Raw genomic sequence first — 26,411 nt, forward strand, 5'->3', positions numbered from 1 at the left:
GAAAATGAGGAGAAAACACACACACACACACACACACACACACACACACACACCACACACACACACACACACACAGAGCAATAATTTTATGTTACTTAGACTTCAGCAGAACACACAAGAATGCCAAGAAAATCTTTCAGAAATAGACACACTGGGGGATAAGGCAACGGACTATTCCCTTATTGTCAGCTCGAGGTGAAGACTGAAGTAGAAAAGTCACCCAAAAAAAGAGGGGACAATTAGTGAGGCCCCTTGATGGTCAGTCATTTACTCCTAGACAAGTACAAAATATAAAATCATTCTGCAATTTGATTGTGTGTTCTGCATTTGATTTGGGGGAGACTGTAGGTATGTTCATTCATACACTAGCTTGTACTGCAAACCCACTTAACAGGTGACTTATCATTTAGACAGCACACTACCCATGGGTGTCCATAGCAAGGAAGAAAAAAAAAGTAATGCAACCAAAAAAACAAGAATTAACTTATTACTGTGGGAACATCAATAAAGCTGGTACACATGTGGCAGGAAAACTTATCATCAAACAAAAGAAATTTTGTAGAGAACTGATTTCATCCTATCTACATCCAACCTACACTATGTCCTGGTTATGATTTAAAAATTTCTCTGGCAACAGAGAGAGAACACCTCAAAAATATCAGTGCTGCACAATTCTCTCTCAATGGTATTTGCAAGTAATTTAGCATGGTAAGGACAAGCACGTCAACACAAACATCAGCCCAACAAAGAAATAATTGAAGAGGGAAAGACAAACTGATAACAGGCAGAAAGTTTCCATTCTTTCTACAACACCAACACAATTCTTCTGTTACTCCACAGACTACAAGACACTAAAAATGGCACAGAATTCCCAAACTGCTGTGAGTGTACCAGAACTTTCCAAGTTTACACGTAAACTTCCACACAACCAGAAAATTTCTGGGTGTGTCAAAGAAAATACAGATACAGGATTGGGTCCTTTGTAACTGAAACTTCATTCCTATTGCTGACATATGTTTAGAATTGCATTTGTAAGTCTTTATTATTATCAGGAACCTTCCTCCCCCTCCCTCCCCCCTCATAATATAAATTTACACAGATGAGTGTGACCCTACAAGGTGCAACCTGTACTGGGAGCTTACACACATTTCACATGCATATTATTCTTACACCATAGCTCTTCACCACTGCACAAAAATTTCAGGAATGTGGGTACAATCAAAGCTTAGCACTTCATTAGAAATCCTGATTACAATCTAAAAATAAATCTAAATGTTTCCAAAGTAAAAGATCCATTTCTAATAGCTATCTGCACACTGATAATGTACATCACTTTATTACTTCATAAAAATGAGATGATTGCCTTCACACTAGAAGAAGTTTATAAACTTTTTACATGCTACTTGGATAGCACTGGAAGTGTAAATTTGCAAAAGATAAAATTACTGCATCACAGTTACCAAAGTCCATCTGATGCAGAGGTCTTGGTCAAAAAGTTATAACTGTTTATTTCTAGAGGAGGAACATAGTAAGGCATTCACAAGAGATTCGCAGATGAAATATCTGCCACAACTGCTACCACACAGTCCTATATAAAGCTGAAAAATTCTACCTCAATATCATTTTATTATCTGTGGGCCAGAAAAGTGGCTCAGGACACCTGCCACAAATCTTGAGCTTGACTAATTTAGTGACTGCAAGGTGAGGCAAAACAGTGTAATGGCTTTCAGATTAAATTAAATGTTTTTTTGTGTATGTCATCAAAAGTGCCGACTCAGCTATACATGCATGAAACTGCAGAAAGCTTATACTTCTGTCTCAGTGGCCCCTAGCCAGTAGCACGACACCGCACGATGAAGTATGAAAACTAGGAAATGCAGCACCACGTTACCAGACTAAGGTTGCAATCCAACTATAAATGTATAACACCACCATTGTCTTTTTTTTGTTTTCTTTTTTTAAAGACACACACACACACACACACACACACACACACACACACACACACACATACACACTGGGTCCACGATACTGGTATGTGCGATAACTTCAAGTCTATTTCTATGGTACAGCACCTTCTAAATAATAATTCAGATAAAGAAACTCCTTTTCTAAATAAACATGACAATATAATGCAAGCTGAATTCTAATTATTACTACTGGCAACAAGTGACCATCTTATTCATTACAATGTGCCTTTGTCACTTCATAGATCTTATTCAAGTAAAGTGGTGCTCCCAGTACAGACTGCTATTACTTTACTAACCCATACTCAAAAAATTGATGGTACTACATGACTACAGTCTTTTGTGTTTTCCCCTGTGTTCTGGCCTCAGTTATTCACATTAGCATTAGTGACAACACAGCAGGAAATGAAAATGAGGCAGCATGTCACAGTATTTTTTTAAAAAAAAAATATATAGCTTTGGAGCGGCTACAAAAATGGGACCTATGTGGAAGATTCATGCACCTACTCAGTGACGGCAGACAGATTGACGATGACAAGGAGATGAGTTATCATACTTCAGAATTACACATGATTGTTACAGGAAGAGCTTGCATATCACTGAGAATAGTACATTTTGAAAAAATATACATGTTTGTTGATTCAATATATAATTGTACCATAAGTATAGTTTTCATTTCTCTTAGTATTCTGTTATAACTAATATATATATATTTATATATATATATATATATGTATATGTATCATATATATTTTTCATATATTTATACAGGTATATTGTTGGTATATTGGGTAATACTCTCATTGCAGAAAAAAATGTCCTATAAGTTGTTTGCTTATATTGTAATCGTTACAGTTACAATTACAGAGTATTTTGAAAAAGAACGACATTGTGTGCTGACGCACATAACTGTCTGTTAATATATATACAAATGGGACACTGTTACTTGCAACATATCTGTACAAAGCTTGTAACTTCAGAGAGGCTTCATTATAAACCGAGGAGATGTCTTACTTAATGCTTCTCCATCAATTAAATATTTTGGTCTCTTGTTCAGTTGTATTTGAAATTAAATATAGTTCTGTACACTGTGGGAGCCATATTCGGGAATATATGCTAATACTGTTTCACGAGTGAGCTACTGAAGAATGTCTAAATATATTATGCTTATATTTTGAACATTACTCACTTTTAATTTTACGTGGAGAAGTAATCAAACTAAGTGCATACAATTCTGAAGTTACTTTCTAGTAATTAATATTCTTTTACAAAGATGAAATGAAATGATAATGTCAGCAATAGTGGGCTGTGGTGCATCTGGTATTAAAGTATGAAGCGGAAATAAAGAAAGTAATGGAACATGTCAAATGCAAATTGTTTTGCAAAAAGAGAATGATATGGTGAGGTAGGAGGAGGAAACAGAGTTGGATGAATATCATGATGTATTCTCTTTATAGAAAAGTGCTGCTTTTCAAGTACAAAAAAGAAACCTTTGTTTAATAGGAGCCAAGTGAAGATAGATATTACTTTCATGCTGTATACACAAAGTGAACCGAGAGCCTGAATGCTATAGAACAATAAATTATTAATGAAATAGGTTCTGAACTTCACTACATACGCCAAATTTTTCAACATGTGATGACTTCTCAAACTTTGGTTGAAAAGATGGAAGGGTATTGCAACAGAAACTTTCTTGGTACAATCTTTGTCCCTGCTAGCTATTTTCAATTACACAAACAAACAAGGCTCATGGTTTAATGGTAAGGTAGAAGAGAATTTACCACAGTGCTCAAAATGAGCTGGCAGTCAACAATGGGGATGGTGTCCGGAATGGTAGAGGGTTTGTATGCTCTGGCTCCACACTTTATTCTTGTTAAAACCTTTATCCTATATGTCAAATATTTTTCTGTGTAAGTGAAGAGTTTAAGGAGATCAAAGAGTTTTATTGATAAAGGCAATAATATCATGTATAGTTGTCAATCATATGAAGTTTTAGTGCTGTTCAATGCAGATTTCACCAACACAAATTTGCCTCCAGAAAGCTGTTCTCCTTTATCAAAGTTTTTTTATGTATTGGGAACTGCTTTGAGTCTTCATTGTAATATAGCCAAAATAAATAGCAATTTCAACTGTGAGACTGGTTAAAATAACCCCTTCAAACTTACACGAAGCTACTAAATTTCTATTTTGTGTCAGCACTGTTTAATGTCAGCATCATAATATCTACCCCCATGACTTGACTGACGATAAATCGTCACAACCACAGCTGCAGTGATCACTAAAAGTTTTATGAAGGCCAATAGTGGGAATTCTTTGAGCAGATAAGGTACTGCTAAGGAGAGAATTCACAGTTTTCTGGCATTGGCATGTACCAAAAATAAGCAACCTGAGAAATTTGCAGTCACAACCACGACATATATTTGATAAGGACTCTAACTTAACTCAATAACACCAGAAATTGTGTCTTGTGCTTAAATCTCTCTCTTTCTTCTTTTTGGTTAGAACACTGTCCCAAACAAGCACCTCTAAGCACATCTGCAGTCCCAGAGTGATTCTTTGGCTTTGTTCACAACATTAAAAGTAACAATTACAAGTAACTTAGAACTGCTTGCTTGAGTCATTCATTCCATTTCCCTTCTCTCCTTGGCTATAATCTGTAGTGCTGACAGCAAGGTAATTTAGGCAAACACAAAGCAGACAGGAGAAGACATTTTTTTTAACATACAAGTATTCAGCACCCAGGACAATATCCTTGTGTATCTTGCATAAACCAAAGTGTATTAAACTGACAGTTTAGAAAAGATAATAGTGACTGTAACGAACAACCTTCACACGAGCAAAACTGTTACCCAGGTGAGATATTAAAATATCTAATATCTCTCCTTTCACTGAATTTTTCCATTATCATCACTTTAGTTACTGAACACCTCTAAGTAACACATGATGGCTTGCAGATAGTTTGAACTGTAAAATGTTACCTCTAAAATAAACAAGAAATAGATGCACTGAAACATATAGAATCAAAGCTGTCACCTATATTCAGCAGTTTTCAAAATTTTTGCCAGTCTGAAATCATTAACTATTTCTGGACTCCACTACCCTACTAACCAGTGTTTATCCTTTATAAGTGTTTTTATCTGTTTTGAATTGCCATTAAATGCTACTGCAGGCAAAATATGTCTCTCATGTCTGTAATTTTTGCACACAGCCAAAAATGCTGTAACGCGTAGTAAATCTGTATATGCACTGATCTGATGTACTTCAGTACAGACTTCTTGTACTAATCAATACGCTGCAAATGTCAAAGCCTTAAGCCTTAACCGATGTTCCATTGACACCACAGGTTTAAAACTGCACCATATTGTAACTAAATCTGAAGGGGCATGTAAATTTTTGACTTTCATTTTCTATTTCCATGAAGAGTGCACAAACTTTCGACTTTGCTCTAAATGAGAGAGGGAGGGGGGGGAGGGGGGGGGGGGGGGAATACAATGACTCACACTGGTGTCTTTGAAGAACCAAAACCAAAAGCAGATTAGGACACTACATTTAATGTTTGCAGCTGGTGTCTCTTTTTTTTCAGGCAGCAAATACTCCAGCACAAAGTAAGTTATGTAGTAAAAAAGGGGTTAATTATGAATACTCAGAGGTGCTCATCAACATCTATAACATGTATCAGGGCTGAATTTCTTAGGCCAGCCTTCCCTCAGTAATGATACAGAAATCTATATGCAAAAGTGTCCATTCGTTGCTACTGCATATCTGTTTTTCCCATAATTAGAAACAGATTTGTACAGATTAAATTATTTCAGAGAAAGTTTTCTGTCAATGAATGTTGGTAAAACTTCTTCTTAGTATAAAAAAGGAAAATATATCAAACAAATACAAATTTGGAGCAAGTAAGAAGACTACTTACACTTTTCGATGACAGACAGAAACTAGTGCTGTGCAGCTTAAAAAAATATAAAACAGTATACTGATGATGTCTAAAGTGATGCTGTTGAATAAGGAAAAGCATTAAATTAAGCACAAATAATAATAACAATAATATAATAATAACAACAATAATAATAGTGATGATAATAATAATAATAATAATAATAATAATAATAATAATGTCACCACAATTAAACAGAATGACCAATTCAATGAAGACTTTAAGAATAGCAGTTGGTGTCTATAATATCTTAAAATATATTAGCAACATTCTGTAGATAACCACAACCCAGATCTTTAAACTTAATCTTCATATGCAATAGGGAAAAAAGTGTTTAAAACTGAGTGAAATGTAAAATTTCAACACCAGGTGCAACAGCACAATTACCTACCAGCATGGAACAAATAAGGCTATAAAACTGCTGCATCCAATAAACTGATTCTATAATTTCTGATCCCAACATTTAGCTGGAAGTCTACGTTCCAAAAGTAACAAATATCTAGTGTCACTTCCATTCTGTTGATAAAATATATTAACTCGAGTTCATCGAGTCTTAATACAAACTAAATCATTAACAGGAGGAAAAATCCTCCAAAATGTTGGTAAGCCACCCTGCTAAACAACACTGATATAGTAGTAATGATAACATAATAATTGTAATAATAATATAATTACAATAGTAAGAAACGTAAGTTCTTCACTTCCATAAATAATCATACTAAGTTTTCCATAAAGAGATACAAGTTTTCATTAAAATATTGCTCTGCACGAAAAGTCTGATTTTTGTCACATTTTCAGTTGTGTAAAACAACTGCAAAATTCCCATCCATTGTGCTGGAAAGAATAAATAACATCCACATTGCTGGAACATAATGGCTTGAGAAAATACTAGAAAAACTTTGCTCATCTTAACACAGTTGAGAACATCAACTGCAAACAATGTCACTGCGACATATTTGCGTGGATGGGAAAATAACAGAATGTACAGCTGTGAGGAGCAGCCCAAAAAAATTGCTTTCATTAAAATTTTAAAAATGTACAATGTTAAAATTCAGACATGTACTAAAAAAAATTATTATTACAGATTATTTCATTTTCCTTGTCATTTTAACAAAAGAAATAAGTTTGGAAAAGGCTTCATGCAATTAATTCATTATTGCTAAAAGGATTCAACAGGTCTTCCATAAAGTGGTATTACATAAAGTACACTGCTTCAGAGTAACAACACTGCCATCAACTTTTATAAATAAACAAGCGTGAATGAATTTGTAGTTTTACAATTTTATCACATGCTGGGTTCAATTTTTTGTGGTCCCACTTTAGTTAAACACTGTTTATCCCAGAAGTTTACGTGCACTGTACAGATCTCTATGGTGTACAGCTTTAGTGTTGGATTCAAGATTTAGTTCTTATCTTTTCCAAACAATGCCCCAAATCATTCACAGTTTAGGGGAGAGGAGAGGGAACTCAAGAGCTTTTTGAGAAAGTTCACAGACTAACAAATTATACCACAAAAAGCATGGGGCATTTGTAGACTATCTCAAATTCTGTCCAACAGCCTTCATCCCTCTTCACAAAATTTTCCAAGCACAAATGGACAACTGCCATGCAATGCAAGACAAAAAGCAATGTTTTTTGGCAAACAATTCACTGAAATACAATTACAATAGGAGTATAAGATCCTATATTTCATTAATTGATGGAGCATTTGTCATCATTCATGAAATGTGTTTACTCTTTCTTTCCCATATAAACATTACTCTGACTGTAATTCAGTAGAACTCTGATCTTTTTCAAAATTTCCACAAAGATAAATTTTCCAGGATTACAATTTTGTAATGCTACAGGAACGTGTTAATAACATAAACTACAGAAGGAAAATACAACACAGATAATTCCACAATTTTGTAATTGCTGGCAAAACAGGACTGCCAGTGAATCTCTTTTCAAGAAAACTCCTCAGAACTTTATTAACATCATTTTCCTTGGAAGATTATTGACAGTATTCCTAAAGTTTACCTTAAAAAAAAAAATTCTGGAGCTAACCAAAAGGCAACAGAAGCTTTCCTAGCGGCACGAAAGAGTAAAATGGATATATCTAACTGCACATGCATGTGTACAACAAAGTTATTAAACCAATTGGAAGTATGTTCTGAAAACAATTCAGACAAAATTATTTTGTTTTGTGATACTAGGAAACCTTGTATCAATCCACTAACTGAAAGCCATTATATTCCTCATATATTAATTGAATGGGAATCGCATTACTGTTTTGAATGCATGAGATAAATGCATCACACAAGAACAGAGGTAAGGAAGACCTTCGATGACTTAAGGAAAGCCAAATTTTAAACAGGGCAACCAAATTCTTTGGTTAAGAGTTAACTGAATGAGCAAATCCCATTAAGTCCAGGTGTTATGAATTGCTTTATTCTGCTAAAGTTGTGTGCAGCGTAACACAAGCCAATAAGCAGTATTTTTCTGAGAAAGAAGAGATGGCAGATTACGAGAAGGCATGTATTAAAACAAAATTAGAAAGACCGGTCAAGCCCCCACACAACCACAAAAAAAGTGGACTCACATTTTTCTCCCTCGGTCCGTGTACGACCCAGGTGGTTCCAACTAGCTATACGCGAACTTTCTCAAAACGCCCAGGGAGCCGACATGCCACTCTGAGTGGCCACTACCGCACTATAGCCACGGTGCGAGTGGCCCTACCTCCGCGAACTGGTGGAGGAGCCACTACCCCTCTTCTCTCCGTGCGAACCACTCCCGTGTCCCGACGAGGAACGGTGGTGCTGGTACTTCTGGGTCGCAATGGCCCGTGATGATGGCGGAGGCGGTTTCTTGCGGCGCCTGCTCCTCGGGCCAGAATACACTGAAGAAGGCGGAGGCTGAGTCGTCTGTGGTGCTGGAGCTGGGTTCTGCAGTGGCAGTGGAGCAGGGCTCGGTGCCACGAGTGAGGTGGGAGGGGAGAGTGCTCCTCCATCAGTGCGAATTCCGGCCAAGTTGAGGAGGGCATCAGCACCTTCCGCAATCTTGCGCCGCTCCTCGTCCGAGGTGTCCCCTCGATCCTGATGGTTGTAGAGGATGCGGTGCGCAGACGTCACCGACGGTACGGTGTCGACAGTCGCTCCGCGACCCAGTCGAGTGTTTTTTCCGTCAGTTCTGTAGCAAATTAATATAACAGAAGTTATTAGATATAAATAATGGTATGAGGAAAGGCAACCATTCACTGAAAAAGCAAAGTGTTGGCATCAGGTAAGCATATAAACACTGTTTTAAAGTTGAGTTACAATGTTCACTTTCTTACTTATTTAAGTACATATCTCCTGCTCCACAGTGCCAATTAATAGGTAAATGGGTGTCTTTTTCTAACATCATTGTTAGTTCCAAAATATAACTGACTGACATAAATAAAGGAAATGAAATGAAAGTGCATGGTGTGCAGACTTCAGAATAAAGTGTGTGGTGGCCAGAATGTGTTTTTTTCCTTTTAAATTTTTGGTTAACATTTTTTGAAATGTGTACAAAAACAACCCCCGCTCCCCCAAACACACACACACACACACACACACACACGTTTGCAAAGCAACAATCAGATGTCAGCCAAACCTGTTTACATACAATAGCGGCATGTACAAGTTGATTAACAAACCTTTCTTTATCTCTCTATATTATAATGGGTAAATAAAACTTGGACCACAGATGATATAGAGCACAAGTGGCGTTGTTATTTTGAAGTACATCATTGAGCTGGCTAGTAGCAGCATCATCCATTTGCAAACAAATTCTGTAATACCCTTAAATTTACCTTAATTGCATATTAAGCACGCAGAAATTTCATTGTGGAGCCAACCATGGGAAAGTATAGTGTGTACTTTGGCTTTTTATGAACATCTACCATGTTTAAACTTTAGTTTGCCTAAATCCATTTTACTCGGAATCAAACTGACTTTCAACAACAGTATGCATTTCTGCAGGAGATGGGTGCATTTACACATTTTGTACAGTAATGCTGTTGACACTCACCGCGAGGTATAGTGGGAACCATATGGGGAGGGGGGGAATGATGATGATGATGATGATGGACGATGATGATGATGATGATGATGATGATGATGATGGGTTTGTGTGGCGCTCAACTGCGCGGTTATCAGTGCCCGTACAAATTCCCAACCTTTTGCTCAGTCCAATCTTGCTACTTTCATGAATGATAATGAAATGATGAGGACAACACAAACACCCAGTCATCTCAAGGCAGGTGGGAACCATATGGGGTGTCACAGCTGCTGGTTCTACGCAGCCAATGAGAGAGCGGCAGGTAGACGATACATTTGGGAGCGAAAGGCATTGTAAAATCCTCACACCAGTAGAGAAGCAAAATCCACTGTGTGTTCAGGAAAAAAAAAAAAAAAAAAAAAAAACCAGCTATCTTCTGAAGTTGCACTACAACCACAATCTCAGAAATTGCAACAGCCAAATATTTGTTATAAGTTTCACAGCTGTCCTGTTAGGATGATGACAATATCGGTTAAGAATAGTGATCTCACATGCAACTGACTAAGTCAACAAAAAAGGCAGTGAAAATAAAAAAATTAATGTAAACAATTTCTTTTTGTTTATTTTATTTCTCCTTGTATCATCAAAATGTAGACAGTCAATAAACAACACAAGTTTAGAGTAAGTGCCATGTTAGCTTTTTTACCAGATATCTTATATCAATAAATAAAAGGTTGCTATTTTGATTAGCCATAATATGTTAAAAAATAAAATTTTCTCAAGGAGCCTCTAAATATAAAGGAGTCTTCTTATATTCAGGATCGTCTTATGCTCTGGTAAATAGAATACTGTCTTCAAAAGCGGGCTTGAGGTGAACATTAACAAATGCAAAACAAAGGTAATGGAATGTAGTCAAATTAAATTGGGCAATGCTAACAGAATCCACTTACTAAAATGAAACACTAAAAGTAGTCTTGCTATTTGGGAAGCAAAATAACTGAAGATAGCCAAAGTAGAGGGGATATAAAATGTAGACTAGCAGTAGCAAGGACAGTATTTTTGGAAAAGAGAAATTTGTTAAGCCTTTAGCTGCTGTGAATGTGTGGATAAATCCTGCTGTGCCATTCCCCAGGTGCTGTGGACATGTATATGCATACCACTTTGTTTTCCCACAGTGATATGGATGTCTGGATGTGTCCCAAGTCACTGGCCCACACTATTACAGCATGTTACTTCCATAACTCAGTGAATAAAAGAAGTTTCTAATATTTATCATACAACATATGTGCCTCATTACTTGCTATAATTTGCAAAAAATATCAATTTGATACCTTGCACCATTTACAAGATATGACGACTGTTGTTACTACACGATTAGCGATGCACAAGGACATGAACAGGTGTGTCACATGCGACCATTCTTTGCATATAAAACTCTGTAATTTGAGAACGAAATGAGATATCACTCTGTTCTCAGTTTTAAATAATAACTTGGTATATCTTATCTACATTTCATTGATAGTAATGAATGAATTAAAATCAACCACAAGTAGTTAACGTGATGCATTTTTACCCCTGCAAAATCTTTAAAATTTCAAAATATGTTTTACTCAATTTGATGCAGCACAGTAACTACAATAAATAACACGAAAAAATTTGGTCCTTCATTGAGTGAGATATCAACTGTAAGATGTGTCAAAATCAAATTTTTCCACCAAACAGTTTTCTTAAAATCAGATGATAAGTAGCACAGGTATCAGCATTTGGTAAGCAGTAAAGCCGTAACACAAGTCACCCACAGCACAGAATGCGGAGAGCACGACTGCAGCAGTGAAAGGTTACCATCAAATAGAAATTTAAGCATTGGGAAGTCATTCATGAAAATATTTACTTGGAGTGCAGTTCATATGGAGGTGGAACATGGGTAATAAAAACAATTCAGCCAAAGCAGAACAGCACCTTCTGAAATGTGGTACTACAGAAGAATGCTGAAGACTGGATGGGTAGATTGAGAAAGTAATGAGGAGGAACTGAACCGAATTGCAAATAATAATAAATAAAAAAAATATGGCACAACCAGACCTGAAAATAGGGCACATGCTGAGGCATCACGGAATTGCCAGTTTGGTAATGGAGGGAATTAAAAGGGGGTGAAAACTGTTGAGGGAGACCAAGGGAGGAATACAGTAAGTAGATCCAGAAGAATGCATGTTGCAGTAGTTATTCAGAGATGAAGAGACTTGCACACAATAGAGTAGCATGGATAGCTGCATCAGACCAGGTTTCAGACTGAAGATCACAAGAACAAGGTTTTCAATTAGTGTAAACTCCATTTAAGAGTGAAAGATTCATTCGTACGTACGTATTTATGTGACATGCTTAAAAAAGTGACTTTGCCCAGTCACACAGACCACAATCTCATCACTCACCCGTCATCAGAGTCAGAACCTTCCTCGAAAGCCTCGTCCGGCGAGGAAGTCGTGGAAGGCGGGGCGTGGGGCCCGTGAGGGCCCGCAGGCGTAGTCGACACGGCGACAGTTCCAGAGGAGCGGGCCGATAGGTTGAGGGCGGCACTGTACGTGTGGTCCTCACTCGGCGATGTCGTGATCACCATTCGCTCTTCCGTCTGTGCACAATTGGCAGGTACAAGTTTTGTAAATGAGTTTTACCAGAGTGATAAAGATAATACTGTATGACAAACAAATACAGTTTTTCTTTAGGATTAAAAACTGTGGCCGATGTTCCACATTTAGAAACATTTAATGATCAGGTCTGTACTTACACTGCAATCTAGTCAAGCTACACCACAAAATGCCCACACCACAATAACTTAATTTGACTAACATATTTTACTTTTAATATAGTGTGCTTTATACTTGTCAGCAGCATACAAAAAATTATTTTTTTGTAGATTTATTCAGGTAGGTTTTTCAGTGGACAACCAATATTAATTAAGCCAGTATTAACCTCTCAAATTTCATATCACCTAGTGTGGAATTCCCACTGGCTCTAGCTCAAATGTGCATTTCAGTTTGCAGAACCGCTCACATCTTCAAAAGAATGACCAATGGGCATTTGGCAGTTTTAAATGAGTTACATTTCATAAAAACCTATCTTTTTCATGTAGGATAGACTCCAAACTAAGACCCATAAAACAACAAAGGCATTTTTCTGATATCAAGATCACTCTAAGAATGTATCTGACACTTACAAACACAGATGGCAGGGGAGGTGGTCTTTAAAAAGGAAGTGTATCGTAAAGAGGCTTCAAACCGGTACCTTAGAACACAAGCTCAACATTTTGGAGCCAATCAGTGCTAAAAGTAATATTTTAAAATATCTTTGCTGTGAGGATCTTTTAATTAGCTTTATTAGTATGAAGTGTAAACACAAACCTATTAACCAATAAGATTATTTCAAACTTTCATCTTAAGACCGTTTCACTGGGACTTATAGGTAAAATTTGCTTAGTTGATACATTACTTTCGATTTCTCGCATTTGCCTAACAAATGTGATTGCTTATACTCAGTTTATATTATTTTTGAAGCCAAAACATAGATTTTTTATAAGGAAATTAGTCTTATTTGTTGTTTTTTTTTTGTTTCCTAACAAAAAATATAGCTATTCATAATGATGTTGATAAAATGTGTTGAATACTTTTATGAGTTTAATTCTTTTATTTTTTTAATCTCACCAAATCATAAAAATAATAAATTTTACTGGAAAATCAATAATTAACGCTTTTTTCCACTTTGAGCTTATTGCAATTAAGGAGTATATTTCACAAGACCCACTTTGCCTTTTTTTTATAAAGCACCTTTTGTCATCATTCTGGGGATACGGATGCATAGTATATCACTACATATTGGCATTTACACATTAAAAACAGTATGTGCTTATAAAATTGGTGTACAATTTATTTATGGCATTTTCCCTTTGTTGTTAGCGGAGGTTGACACTGAAAGGAACGGTTGTTGTACAAGGTGTGTTCAAAAAGTATCAGAAATTTTCTAATTTTGTGGGTTGTATTAGTCCTATTTGTGTAACATTTTTTGTTGTATTGGTAAATATGTCTGAAACCGGTCTGTAGACTCATAGCTATATTGGATGTTTAGTCTGTCGTCAGATGTCCAGAAACAAGTGTGTTTATGAGCAGTGGTTATCAACTTGTTTTAAAAATGGAGCAAAGGATTTGCAATAAATTTTGCTGTAAAATGGAATAAATTTAACAGAGTTTTAGAAATGATGAATATTACTTTTGGTGAGTCTACTATTAGGAAAACAAGGGTTTACGAGTGGTACATGCATTTCCAAGATGTAGAAGATGATAAACATTCTGGTTACCCCAGCCAACAATCGATGAAAAAATGGAAAAAAGTGAAAAAGTTATATTGAACAATCACCGAATCACAATAACAGAAGATGCTGCTGCTGATGATGGCATATCAACTGGCTGATGCCAAGAAATCTTTTTGGGCGTTTTACATATGAAACATGCAACAGCAAAATTTGTGCCAAACATATTGAGTTTCGAACAAAAACAGTGGTGAATGGAAGTTGTTCACAAGTCACTAAATGAAGTAAACAACGATGCAGAACTACTGGAAAATATCATAACAGGTGATGCAACATGGGTGTATGGGCATGACATCGAGAAGGCACTCTGGATCATCAAGACCAAAAAGTTCTGCAAATGTGGTCAAATATGAAGGTTCAGCTCACTGTTTTCTTTGACTCTAATGGCACATTGCATCACAAGTTCTTGTTAAAAAAAGAAAAGCCGGATATGTGGTGAAACATTAGCCTTGGGTACGCTTCATTGCTTCTTTGTGCCATTTCTGGCCAAAAAAGCAACATTGTAATGGCACTTTAACCTCTATATTCCTCAGATATAGCCCCATGTGACTTTTTCCTGTTAACGAAAATAAACAGGACCTTAAAGAGTTGCCATTTTGCAACCTTAGATGAGATTAAAAGAGCTATGAGATATGCCAAAGACTGAGTTCCAGAAGTGTTTCAGAGATTTGATGATGCACTGGCAAAAGTGTGTAACACCTAATGGGGACTAACTGGAAGGAGACAACAATAATGCAGACACATACATAAAATTATTTCTAGATAATAAAACTTCCTGAAGCATTTGGAACATCTCTCTCTCTCTCTCTCTCTCTCTCTCTCTCTCTCTCTCTCTCTCTCTCACACACACACACACACACACACACACACACACACACACACACACACACCACTGTAGGCTGCCAGACTGCGAACATATGCACCAGATGGGAGAAGCAACAAGGATGGTGGGGGTAAGGAGGCGGCTGTGGCAGGAAGGGGGAGGGATGCAGGGTAGGGTTGGGGGGGACAATAAAGTGCCACTTTTGGGAACACATAGGGATGAGGTGGGGGAGAAGGTAGGGCAGCTAGGTGCAGTCAGTTTATTATACCACAGTGTGGATACAAATGTGCCCAGGTTTCCAGAAGTACCACAGAAGGTGCTTTATAAAAAAAAAAATGCAAAATGTGTCTGGTGGCAAGTACTCTTTAACATTATTAAGCTTAATACGGAAAAATCAATACTAACTTACTGACCGTGGAAGATGGGCATGTAAACAAATATGTACTGTAAGATTTTATACAATTAAATAACAAATCTTGAACATTATGTTACAGGTTTTTTTTTCTAAAATGGTGTTTCTGTGAGTTAGTTATTATAAAATTTTCTTTTGTAGGGCCTGTTCCACACCTATGAACGAGCCTGTTAACAATAGAATAAGATTGTTTTAACAACAAATGGATGTGTTTAAACCTGGCTCACAATAACAAACTGATGAACAGCCTAGAATTGTTGAGCACCACAGGGAAGCAATGCCTGACATTACCTGCATGCTTAATGCAATAGTGAGAGTTGTGTAATCCTGTTCTTGAATACATTCACATGTTCTCCATTAGTCTGTTGCAATAAGCTCTGTTTAGAGCCCTATCACTTTCAGTGCCAGTTTCAAACATTCTGGTGTAGAAAACAAACACAGTACAGAGCAATAAAGCACACAGCACAAATAAACTGCAACCGGTATACCACTAACTATGACCGTCTTCCACGGCCGACTATGCACTCTAGTGATACGACAAATAAAACAGACACAAATGTTCTAGACTCCACAATCAATAAAACAGATACAACAGCATATATTTCACTTACACAACAAATAAATCTAATAATACCTTCAAACACTACAGCAAAAAAGATTGTTATCAACAGAAACAAAGTGACAGATTTTGTACAAAAATAAAAAACAAACTTGAGACCAACTCAAGAAAAACAGAAATCTCTGAAAAAAATAAGGCAGAACATCATATTCAGAAAGTATTGCTGAAAAATCACCAGTTTGTTCATGAAGTCTGAGGTCAAAATTTCTTTTTGTACGAATGACAGGTTAGAGCACCACGTATCTCAAAAAACAAAATCAAACAACAACAAAAATAATTTCAGTGGCATGTCAAAGTATGATGCAGGAGCATCCTGCATACTACTATAGCCTTTCAGACATTTCTCTGAGTATATTAACCATTTTGATATGGATACATATAACCATATGGCCATCTCTGTACATACAGCAAATACCATTAATGAGAATCTAGGTATTTTGCACACATGCTACAATGTTTCCTTGACATTAATAACAGAAAGCGACATCACAAGACTTGTACTGTTCCATGTCAAAATCAGCTAACTTGTCCTGTGTGAAGACGGCTTAAGATCCGAGTGACCTTCCTAACTCTATCCTTTCCTGCCCCGTTATGGGGAAAGCTATGAGAACAAATAAAGTATTTTTTTTTCTAGTCTACAGTCTAAATATTTTATTTTGCCTACTGGCTACCAATTTTTGGTACACAGAAACATCCTCATGGCTTCCCTTGTTCCATTGTTTCTCAAATTGGCATGTCATTTGATCACGGTGAGTGAGTGTGATGACTTCGTGCCAGATGATAGCCTGAGGATACCACTGTGTACCAAAATCAGTAGCCAGTAGGGAGGGGGGGGGGGGGGGCAAATGTATGACTATGACTAAAACAAATCCTCTTTTTTTCTTTTTCTCTTTGACTGAGTGAAGCAAGTATAGGTGACACAAAGTAGTAGTCCGATTGTTAATAACAATTTTTAACACAACTAGTGTGCTGTTTCTTCACATCAGCATTCATCATAAGCAGTTACTGAAAATTATGAACAAAAATCTAAATGACAAGATTGGTCTTTGCAGTGAGCCGAGATATGTGAGCAGAAATGCTGACTTAATCGGCGCTACCAACAGAAACTGCAATGTTTAACTTCACCACACAATTCTGACAACAGCTGCTAGGTCGCTGATGGCAGAAGCGAAAAAACAGGGGAATCAACATGAAGCCTTACCAGACAAATGCAGACAATGGACCAACTGGACACCTTTTATTGTGACACTTACCTGCAGTTACCATTCCTATCAATGTGGTTATTGGCAAGTGTGAACATGCAACATTTTACTTTCATTTCTTGCTCTAAGGGGGATGAGCAGGCTGCTAGCTTACTGATGTACAGAATATCTAATAATATATTAATACAAGGGTAATCCCAAAAGTAAAAGTACATAGACCTGTTTATTTCTACAATGGTTTACATCGGTTTACAGCTTCAACATTTAGCTATTTTTCGACATAGTCACGATCTCTGTCGATGCATTTTTGTACATGCTGTGGCAGTTTTTGTATGCCCATGTCATACCAGGTCGCCACCATGCTGTTCAGAAAGTTATCAATCTCTTCTTTCACCTTGGCACCAGAGCTGAATCGCTTTCCAGCCAAATGTTCTTTCAACCTATGGAACAGGTGATAGTCACTGGGTGCCAAGTCAGGACTATAGGGCGGGTGGGTGATTATGTTCCACTGAAACTGTTGCAGGAGAGCAACAGTTTACCGAGCGATGTGTGGGCGAGCGTTGTCATGGAGAATGTGCACACCCTTGCTCAACATTTAGCTTCTCCGGTTCTTAATTGCCCGTTCGAGTTTTTTCAGAGTCTCACAGTACCTGTCAGCATTAACTGTGGTTCCAGCAATTCAGCTCCGACGACTAGGTGAAAGAAGAGGTTCATAACTTTCTGAACAGCATGACGGCGAGCTGGTATGACATGGGCATACAAAAACTGCCACAGTGTCTACAAAAATGCATTGACAGAAATGGCGATTATGTCGAGAAATAGCTAAATGTTCAAGCTGTAAACTGATGTAAACCACTGTAGAAATAAACAGGTCTATGTACTAAATTAAAAAAAAAAAAAAAAACAAAAACCAGTAGACCTTACTTTTGGGATTCCCATCGTACTTAAATATACAGCTCTAAAACTGGCAATACATTTACAATGTGCAGCCGTTATTTTTATAGGTACGTATGTCCATAATTTTTTCTGTCAATATATCTACACTTTTTTCGATCTATCAAAGGCCAATAACAACATTTTTTTTTAAATACTGATATATCGGATTCCCGATATTTTTAAAAATGGCAACTGTCGTAGTCAGAGGCGATGTGGGATTTAGGGACACACTTTTCTTGGTACACAAGCAGATGCATACAAGAATGAAACATAGATGGTGTCAGGCTGAGATTTTCCTGGCCTCTGTAGATGGTGACTGTACAGAAGCGCTTCGATGTTAGGCTAAGAAGGTAGATATGGAGATGATGGGGGAAATAACACTCTGGGCTGGTTTACAGCTCTACTTTTTATTGCTTCTTCATGTGCAAGCAATGAAAATGTGGACGAGCACAGACATAGGCTTATAAAAACATAGATGAGGCTTACTAGATTCTCCAATAAATTACCAGAATAAAAGGCAACCCTGTCCTATAACTTTACTAAGATTTGGGTAAACACAGTAATGTCTGGTACTACAGACCACAAACCATGGAAGTGCCACATTTTATTGCTTTAACTGAACCCTTAAGTTCAAGTACTTATTACAAATGACACACAGACATAACTATATGCAGACAAATGTACAATGGAAACCAATAATCCTAGTCCAGAGGTATATATAGGCAAGCATTTTCCAAGTCCTTCTAAGTATACAAGATTAAATGAAGATAATGTTCACTCACAACGCTTCTACTGTAGGCTATTAGTCATCCAAGGCAAGAACTCTTCTGACTGCTGGACTCAGCCTTGCTTGACGTTTGAAGGCCTCTATATATGGCATTTGGGGCCATCCGTCTACAAATCAAATGTGAGTATTGCTTTTTACCTCCAATTCGCAATCAGCAAGCATGAAACCAGAAGTTTCTGAATGCATGCGACCTCCTAAGGGATGGACAAAAGCAGTTTGCACTGTATGTGTCTCCTTAAGCTGCAAGTCTTACAGCTAATATTCATACTCTGGTGATTTTTTCTCTTTCTTTTTGTCTAACAACCTTGATCATTCTCTCTCATAACTTATCAGTCTCCTTATTTTAATTTTCTTTTGTTGATGTTTGAACTAGAGATGTTTCGAGAACATTTTTCCACACACGCAACGTATCATTTGGCGTTGTCTCCCCCTCCCTCAGACATTATCTGGTTCACCTTGGGCTTTTGGTGCGACCTTTAAAAGTAAATCTAAATCTAATGATTGTGCTAATTTATTGCCTTTTCTTAAAAAATAAGTATGTCAGCCATTCTCCTGCAACAGAAATAAATTTCTCGATCTTGTCTGTCACTAAATATTAAGAGAAGAAACAATTTATTTCTATTAAAAGCAATTTGCGACATTCTGTGTGTGTGATGAATCACAATTAATAGCCACAACTGACACATGTGAGAGTACATGATAACAAAAGCAGAAACAATCTGGTAAACACAGATTCACAAATGAGACTTCACTGGAATAAAAACAAAAGTGTTGTTACGAGCTGCCACTGACTTTGGTATCAAATATTGTGCTCGTTATTTCAAATGTAACTGCAATGTAAACTTTTCAATGAAGTCCACCTAATTGGGCTCAAATTTCACCCGTCTCAAAAGTGAAGTGTACAGCTCTTCCATTGGTACAACTGAAGAACTGCAACAGAAAATTGTACAAACTTTTTAGGATTGACAAAATGATCTGGGGGTGTTTGAAAGAGTCCATAGCTCACTGCAGAGATGAGTCCCCCTTTAACAGTTACATGCATACATTGAACAGTAAACATGCATTTTTTTCCCTTAAGGTACGCCTTGGCTGAAATTTGGCCACATTAGTTTGATACTTAACCAAAAAGCTTATTTGTTTTGAAGTTATGTCATAAAGGCAAACTGACCAATAGGTTCATTTGACTGCCACAGCTTTTCACCTGTCAAAGTCTTCTTGGAGGTGGTACACTATTGCCATTTCTCTAATAACTTGAAAACTGCAGTTTCCAGCAGAAATGTTTCCCAGTAGAAAATTAAACTACATCAAATTTCCTACAAAAAAGATTCCATTCATTTTTGCTCTAGGATTAATAGTTTCCACACCACAGAGGAGGGAAAAAACCACAATATTAAAAATAGTCTTCCAATGTTACAAAAGTAATTATTATTAAATGAAGTGGGTAAAGAACAAATATTACATGTGTGTACCATATCCAAGTGCAGTAGAGCTGTGTTAAGGATTAAGCTGTGTTCTGAGGATGCAACTGGGTGAAGGGGATGGTGGTAGTGGGAATAGAGGGGGGTGCATAAAACTGAGTGTTGGTAAGTGCCAGATGTGGTCACACACTTCCCTCCATCGTAGAGACAAGCCAACATATTTGTCTCTTATGTTATGCCAAAATTTCCATTCCAGAAAATTAAATTATTTTGGCAACATTGAGTCCTTTCTGAGGTCACACAAACATTCACAGCAGTCTCCACTAACTTTCCAATAACTCAATGTTCCTTACCTGGCCAGGTCTAGACGACACTCTCATTTTCTTGCGAAGTCCTACAGCTTCAGAGGTTTCTTCACGCAGCCTTTTGTACCAGTCATCTGTAACATGACATTTATGACTACAGTACAGTTTACACAATGGTGGGAAGTTTCATCACACATTTAGTGATCAAAATTAACCAGTTGCCTTTTTTTCTTTAAGTATTTCCCACTGTCTGGATCAAAGAGGTTCATTTTATTTAACATGATTGGTGTGACTCTGTAAACCATTACCAGATTTTCTGGCTCATTTATAATGCACAGCTGAAGAAAAAGTTCAAAACTTTTAAGTTACACATTATCAGACAGGCCAAGTAACTTTTCTTGAATGTTGCAGTACAGTTCAAATTGACACAGGTAACGACACTACTGTATCTGCACGAAACCCTGAACATGTACTCTCTTTTGACAATGCACTACACGCAGTGTATATCTAGAAATCGAAGTCAGTGATGTCTTCTGCTGGTTTTCTTCTTTGTTGTTGACTATGTATACCACAGCCTGTATTGGATGCAGATACATTTGCATCAGTTATGTGTTACGAAAATAGTGTGAAAGGCTTTTATATGACAGTTGATCACTTACAGTTACATCCTCTTGCTGCTTCACTTGCATCACTGGTGTAATGGCGGAGTTGTTGATTGACATTACACTATTGCACATTATATTTTATCACTGATTGCCACTGCACAAATTGCTTTGATGTTGTGACTTCTGAAATTTTCCCGGCGTATTTGTTCTTCTAATAATTTCCGGGTATGCAGCCGGATCCCGTCGACATTCTGCCACGATATTTCGGCCCAGAGACGTCCGGCCATCATCAGGTGAGTACACAACTACTGAAGAGCCCAGGTGCAGTCGCGGTATTTATGTTTTATGTGAATATAACATAAAACTTTATTCCAGTAAATGTGTTTTCAGAAATAATGATAGCTATGGAATCAACTTGTTTTTTTTTTTTTGTTTTTTTTTTTTTTTTTTTTTTTAAATGAGTAGTTTTACTCACTTTCAACACTTCGACACCATTGAAATTGTATCTGCTTTCGTCAACTTTTTTCACAATTAATTCTAAAAATAAAGAACTGTGATTTTGCAACAACAAAAAATCATTTCTGTCATTATTAGTTTAGTAACTTCATTCAAATCCTTCAAAATATGAAACATATGTTAAAACATGCCTCAATTCCAATACCATTCAAATGTGAGTACTGGTTTCGTAAGTAACCTGCATAAATTCCACCTTAGCAGCAGGAAACAGAAAGTAATCTTGGATCTACATCTACATCTACATCCGTACTCCGCAAGCCACCTGACGGTGTGTGGCGGAGGGTACCCTGAGTACCTCTATCGGTTCTCCCTTCTATTCCAGTCTCGTATTGTACGTGGAAAGAAGGACTGTCGGTATGCTTCTGTGTGGGCTCTAATCTCTCTGATTTTATCCTCATGGTCTCTTCGCGAGATATACGTAGGAGGGAGCAATATACTGCTTGACTCTTCGGTGAAGGTATGTTCTCGAAACTACAACAAAAGCCCGTACCGAGCTACTGAGCGTCTCTCCTGCAGAGTCTTCCACTGGAGTTTATCTATCATCTCCGTAACGCTTTCGCAATTACTAAATGATCCTGTAACGAAGCGCGCTGCTCTCCGTTGGATCTTCTCTATCTCTTCTATCAACCCTACCTGGTGCGGATACCACACTGCTGAGCAGTATTCAAGCATTGGGCGAACAAGCGTACTGTAACCTACTTCCTTTGTTGTCGGATTGCATTTCCTTAGGATTCTTCCAATGAATCTCAGTCTGGCATCTGCTTTACCGACGATCAACTTTATATGATCATTCCATTTTAAATCACTCCTAATGCGTACTCCCAGATAATTTATGGAATTAACTGCTTCCAGTTGCTGACCTGCTATTTTGTAGCTAAATGATAAGGGACCTATCTTTCTATGTATTCGCATCACATTACACTTCGCTACATTGAGATTCAATTGCCATTCCGTGCACCATGCGTCAATTCGCTGCAGATCCTCCTGCATTTCAGTACAATTTTCCATTGTTGCAACCTCTCGATACACCACAGCATCATCTGCAAAAAGCCTCAGTGCACTTCCGATGTCATCCACCAGGTCATTTATGTATATTGTGAATAGCAACGGTCCTATGACACTCCCCTGCGGCACACCTGAAATCACTCTTACTTCGGAAGACTTCTCTCCATTGAGAATGACGTGCTGCGTTCTGTTATCTAGGAACTCCTCAATCCAATCACACAATTGATCTGATAGTCCGTATGCTCTTACTTTGTTCATTAAACGACTATGGGGAACTGTGTCAGACGCCTTGCGGAAGTCAAGAAACACGGCATCTACCTGTGAACCCGTGTCTAAGGCCCTCTGAGTCTCGTGGACGAATAGCGCGAGCTGGGTTTCACACGATCCTTTTTTTCGAAACCCATGCTGATTCCTACAGAGTAGATTTCTAGTCTCCAGAAAAGACATTATACTCGAACATAATACGTGTTCCAAAATTCTACAACTGATCGACGTTAGAGATATAGGTCTATAGTTCTGCACATCTGTTCGACGTCCCTTCTTGAGAACGGGGATGACCTGTGCCCTTTTCCAATCCTTTGGAACGCTTCGCTCTTCTAGAGACCTACGGTACACCGCTGCAAGAAGGGGGGCAAGTTCCTTCGCGTACTCTGTGTAAAATCGAACTGGTATCCCATCAGGACCAGCAGCCTTTCCTCTTTTGAGCGATTTTAGTTGTTTCTCTATCCCTCTGTCGTCTACTTCGATATCTACCATTTTGTCAACTGTGCGACAATCTAGAGAAGGAAGCACAGTGCAGTCTTCCTCTGTGAAACAGCTTTGGAAGAAGACATTTAGTAATTCGGCCTTTAGTCTGTCATCCTCTGTTTCAGTACCATTTTGGTCACAGAGTGACTGGACATTTTGTTTTGATCCACCTACCGCTTTGACATAGGACCAAAATTTCTTAGGATTTTCTGCCAAGTCAGTACATAGAACGTTACTTTCGAATTCATTGAAAGCCTCTCGCATAGCCCTCCTCACACTACATTTCGCTTCGCGTAATTTTTGTTTGTCTGCAAGGCTTTGGCTATGTTTATGTTTGCTGTGAAGTTCCCTTTGCTTCCGCAGCAGTTTTCTAACTCGGTTGTTGTACCACGGTGGCTCTTTTCCATCTCTTACGATCTTGCTTGGCACATACTCATCTAACGCATATTGTACCATGGTTTTGAACTTTGTCCACTGATCCTCAACACTATCTGCACTTGAGACAAAACTTTTGTGTTGAGCCGTCAGGTACTCTGTAATCTGCTTTTTGTCACTTTTGCTAAACAGAAAAATCTTCCTACCTTTTTTAATATTTCTATTTACGGCTGAAATCATCGACGCAGTAACCGCTTTATGATCGCTGATTCCCTGTTCTGCATTAACTGATTCAAATAGTTCGGGTCTGTTTGTCACCAGAAGGTCTAATATATTATCGCCACGAGTCGGTTTTCTGTTTAACTGCTCAAGGTAGTTTTCAGATAAAGCACTTAAAAATATTTCACTGGATTCTTTGTCCCTGCCACCCGTTATGAACGTCTGAGTCTCCCAGTCTATATCCGGCAAATTAAAATCTCCACCCAGAACTATAACATGGTGGGGAAATCTACTCGAAATATTTTCCAAATTATTCTTCAGGTGCTGAGCCACAACAGCTGCTGAGCCCGGGGGCCTATAGAGACATCCAATTACCATGTCTGAGCCTGCTTTAACTGTGACCTTCACCCAAATCATTTCACAATTCGAATCTCCGTCAATTTCCTTCGATACTATTGCACTTCTTATCGCTATAAACACGCCTCCCCCTTCACTGTCCAGCCTATCTCTGCGGTATACATTCCAATCAGAGTTTAGGATTTCATTACTGTTTACGTCTGGTTTCAGCCAACTTTCTGTTCCTAGTACTATATGGGCGTTGTGACCGTTTATTAATGAGAGCAGTTCTGGGACCTTTCTATAGACGCTTCTGCAGTTTACTATTAGCACATTAATATTGTTATTCCTTGTTGCATTTTGCCTACTCCTGCCTTGCCGCGTCTCAGGAGGCGTCTTGTCGGGCCTAGGGAGGGAATTCTCTAACCTAAAAAAACCCCATGTGCACTCCACACGTACTCCGCTACCCTCGTAGCCGCTTCCGGCGTGTAGTGCACGCCTGACCTATTCAGGGGGACCCTACATTTCTCCACCCAATAGCGGAGGTCGAGAAATTTGCACCCCAGCTCTCCGCAGAATCGTCTGAGCCTCTGGTTTAAGCCTTCCACTCGGCTCCAAACCAGAGGACCGCGATCTGTTCTCGGAACGATACTACAAATAGTTAGCTCTGATTCCACCCCGCGAGCGAGGCTTTCCACCTTCACCAACTCCGCCAACCGCCTGTACGAACTGAGGATGACCTCTGAACCCAGACGGCAAGAGTCATTGGTGCCGACATGAGCAACAATTTGCAGTCGGGTGCACCCAGTGCTCTCTATCGCCGCCGGTAGGGCCTCCTCCACATCTCGGATGAGACCCCCCGGCAAGCAGACAGAGTGAACACTGGCCTTCTTCCCCGGCCTTTCCGCTATTTTCCTAAGGGGCTCCATCACCCGCCTAACGTTGGAGCTCCCAATAACTAATAAACCCCTCCCCCCGTGTGCCTGCTCGGACCTTGCTGAAGGAGCAGCCACATGTCCACTCACAGGCAGAGCGGGCGATGCCACACGGCCAGCCTCCACATTGACCCTCCGCCTCGTGCACCGCGAACGCCGCTGAACCCGCCACTCCCCTTGGGGAGAGGATGGCCCAACCGCGCCCGGTACCCGCGAAGATGTCTCGACAGCAGGGACAGTGGGTGAAGCATCTAACACCTGGGGTGCACCATGCGACGCACCAGACTCCCCACTGCCGCTACACTCCGAGGCAGCAGCCTGAAGACGGCTGACCGCAGCCATCAACACGCTCAGCTGTTCGCGAAGAGTGGCCAGCTCCTCCTGCGTCCGTACACAGCAGCCACACATCCTAGCCATCCTAAGAAATCAATTTACTATAGAGTGTTAATCAGCTTTTAACTAGACTGCTAATTCACTAAAGGCGGTTGATTATTGACTAAACTGTGATTGCTAACCACTTCTTGTAGAAACAAGGAAAATAGCACTACCTGTCTCTGGACGGTATTGAAAACAAACACTAGCACTACGAGCACTATGGCTGACTAAAGGGACTCTCTGACTGTATTCGAAACACACACGAGATCTATGGAACACTTAATAGCACTCTACTATTAAAGCTTCCTAAAAGCAAAAACACGCAGAAGAAGAAGTGACAAGTAAGAAAAATACAGATAATACTTAAATTAAGGTAGCTCGCTGCACAGCAGACGTGAAGCAGACGGCGGTAAGGGCGACACTGACACTACTGGCACTATGGCTGACTAAAGGGACTCTGACTGTATTCAAAACAAACACGAGATCTATGGAACACTTAATAGCACTCTACTATTAAAGCTTCCTAAAAGCAA

General features: G+C 38.5%; 1 protein-coding gene across 18 annotated transcripts in view; it reads right to left on the bottom strand.

Annotated features, from left to right (window-relative positions):
- Positions 1-1,964: 1,964 nt before the first annotated feature.
- LOC126291985 (rhoGEF domain-containing protein gxcI-like) overlaps positions 1,965-26,411 on the bottom strand; it is a 349,921-nt gene continuing 325,474 nt past the window's right edge. For all 18 annotated transcript variants that reach the window (XM_049985756.1, XM_049985744.1, XM_049985754.1 and 15 more), the window contains 3 exons: positions 20,814-20,899; positions 12,336-12,532; positions 1,965-9,072 (listed from right to left, as the gene is read on the bottom strand). In XM_049985756.1, the coding sequence (XP_049841713.1) occupies positions 8,619-9,072; positions 12,336-12,532; positions 20,814-20,899 (737 nt within the window). In that variant the 3' untranslated portion in view covers positions 1,965-8,618. The remainder of the gene's footprint in view (positions 9,073-12,335; positions 12,533-20,813; positions 20,900-26,411) is intronic.

Source organism: Schistocerca gregaria, chromosome 9, assembly GCF_023897955.1.
Source record: "Schistocerca gregaria isolate iqSchGreg1 chromosome 9, iqSchGreg1.2, whole genome shotgun sequence".
In the NCBI taxonomy this organism is placed as follows: domain Eukaryota; kingdom Metazoa; phylum Arthropoda; class Insecta; order Orthoptera; family Acrididae; genus Schistocerca; species Schistocerca gregaria.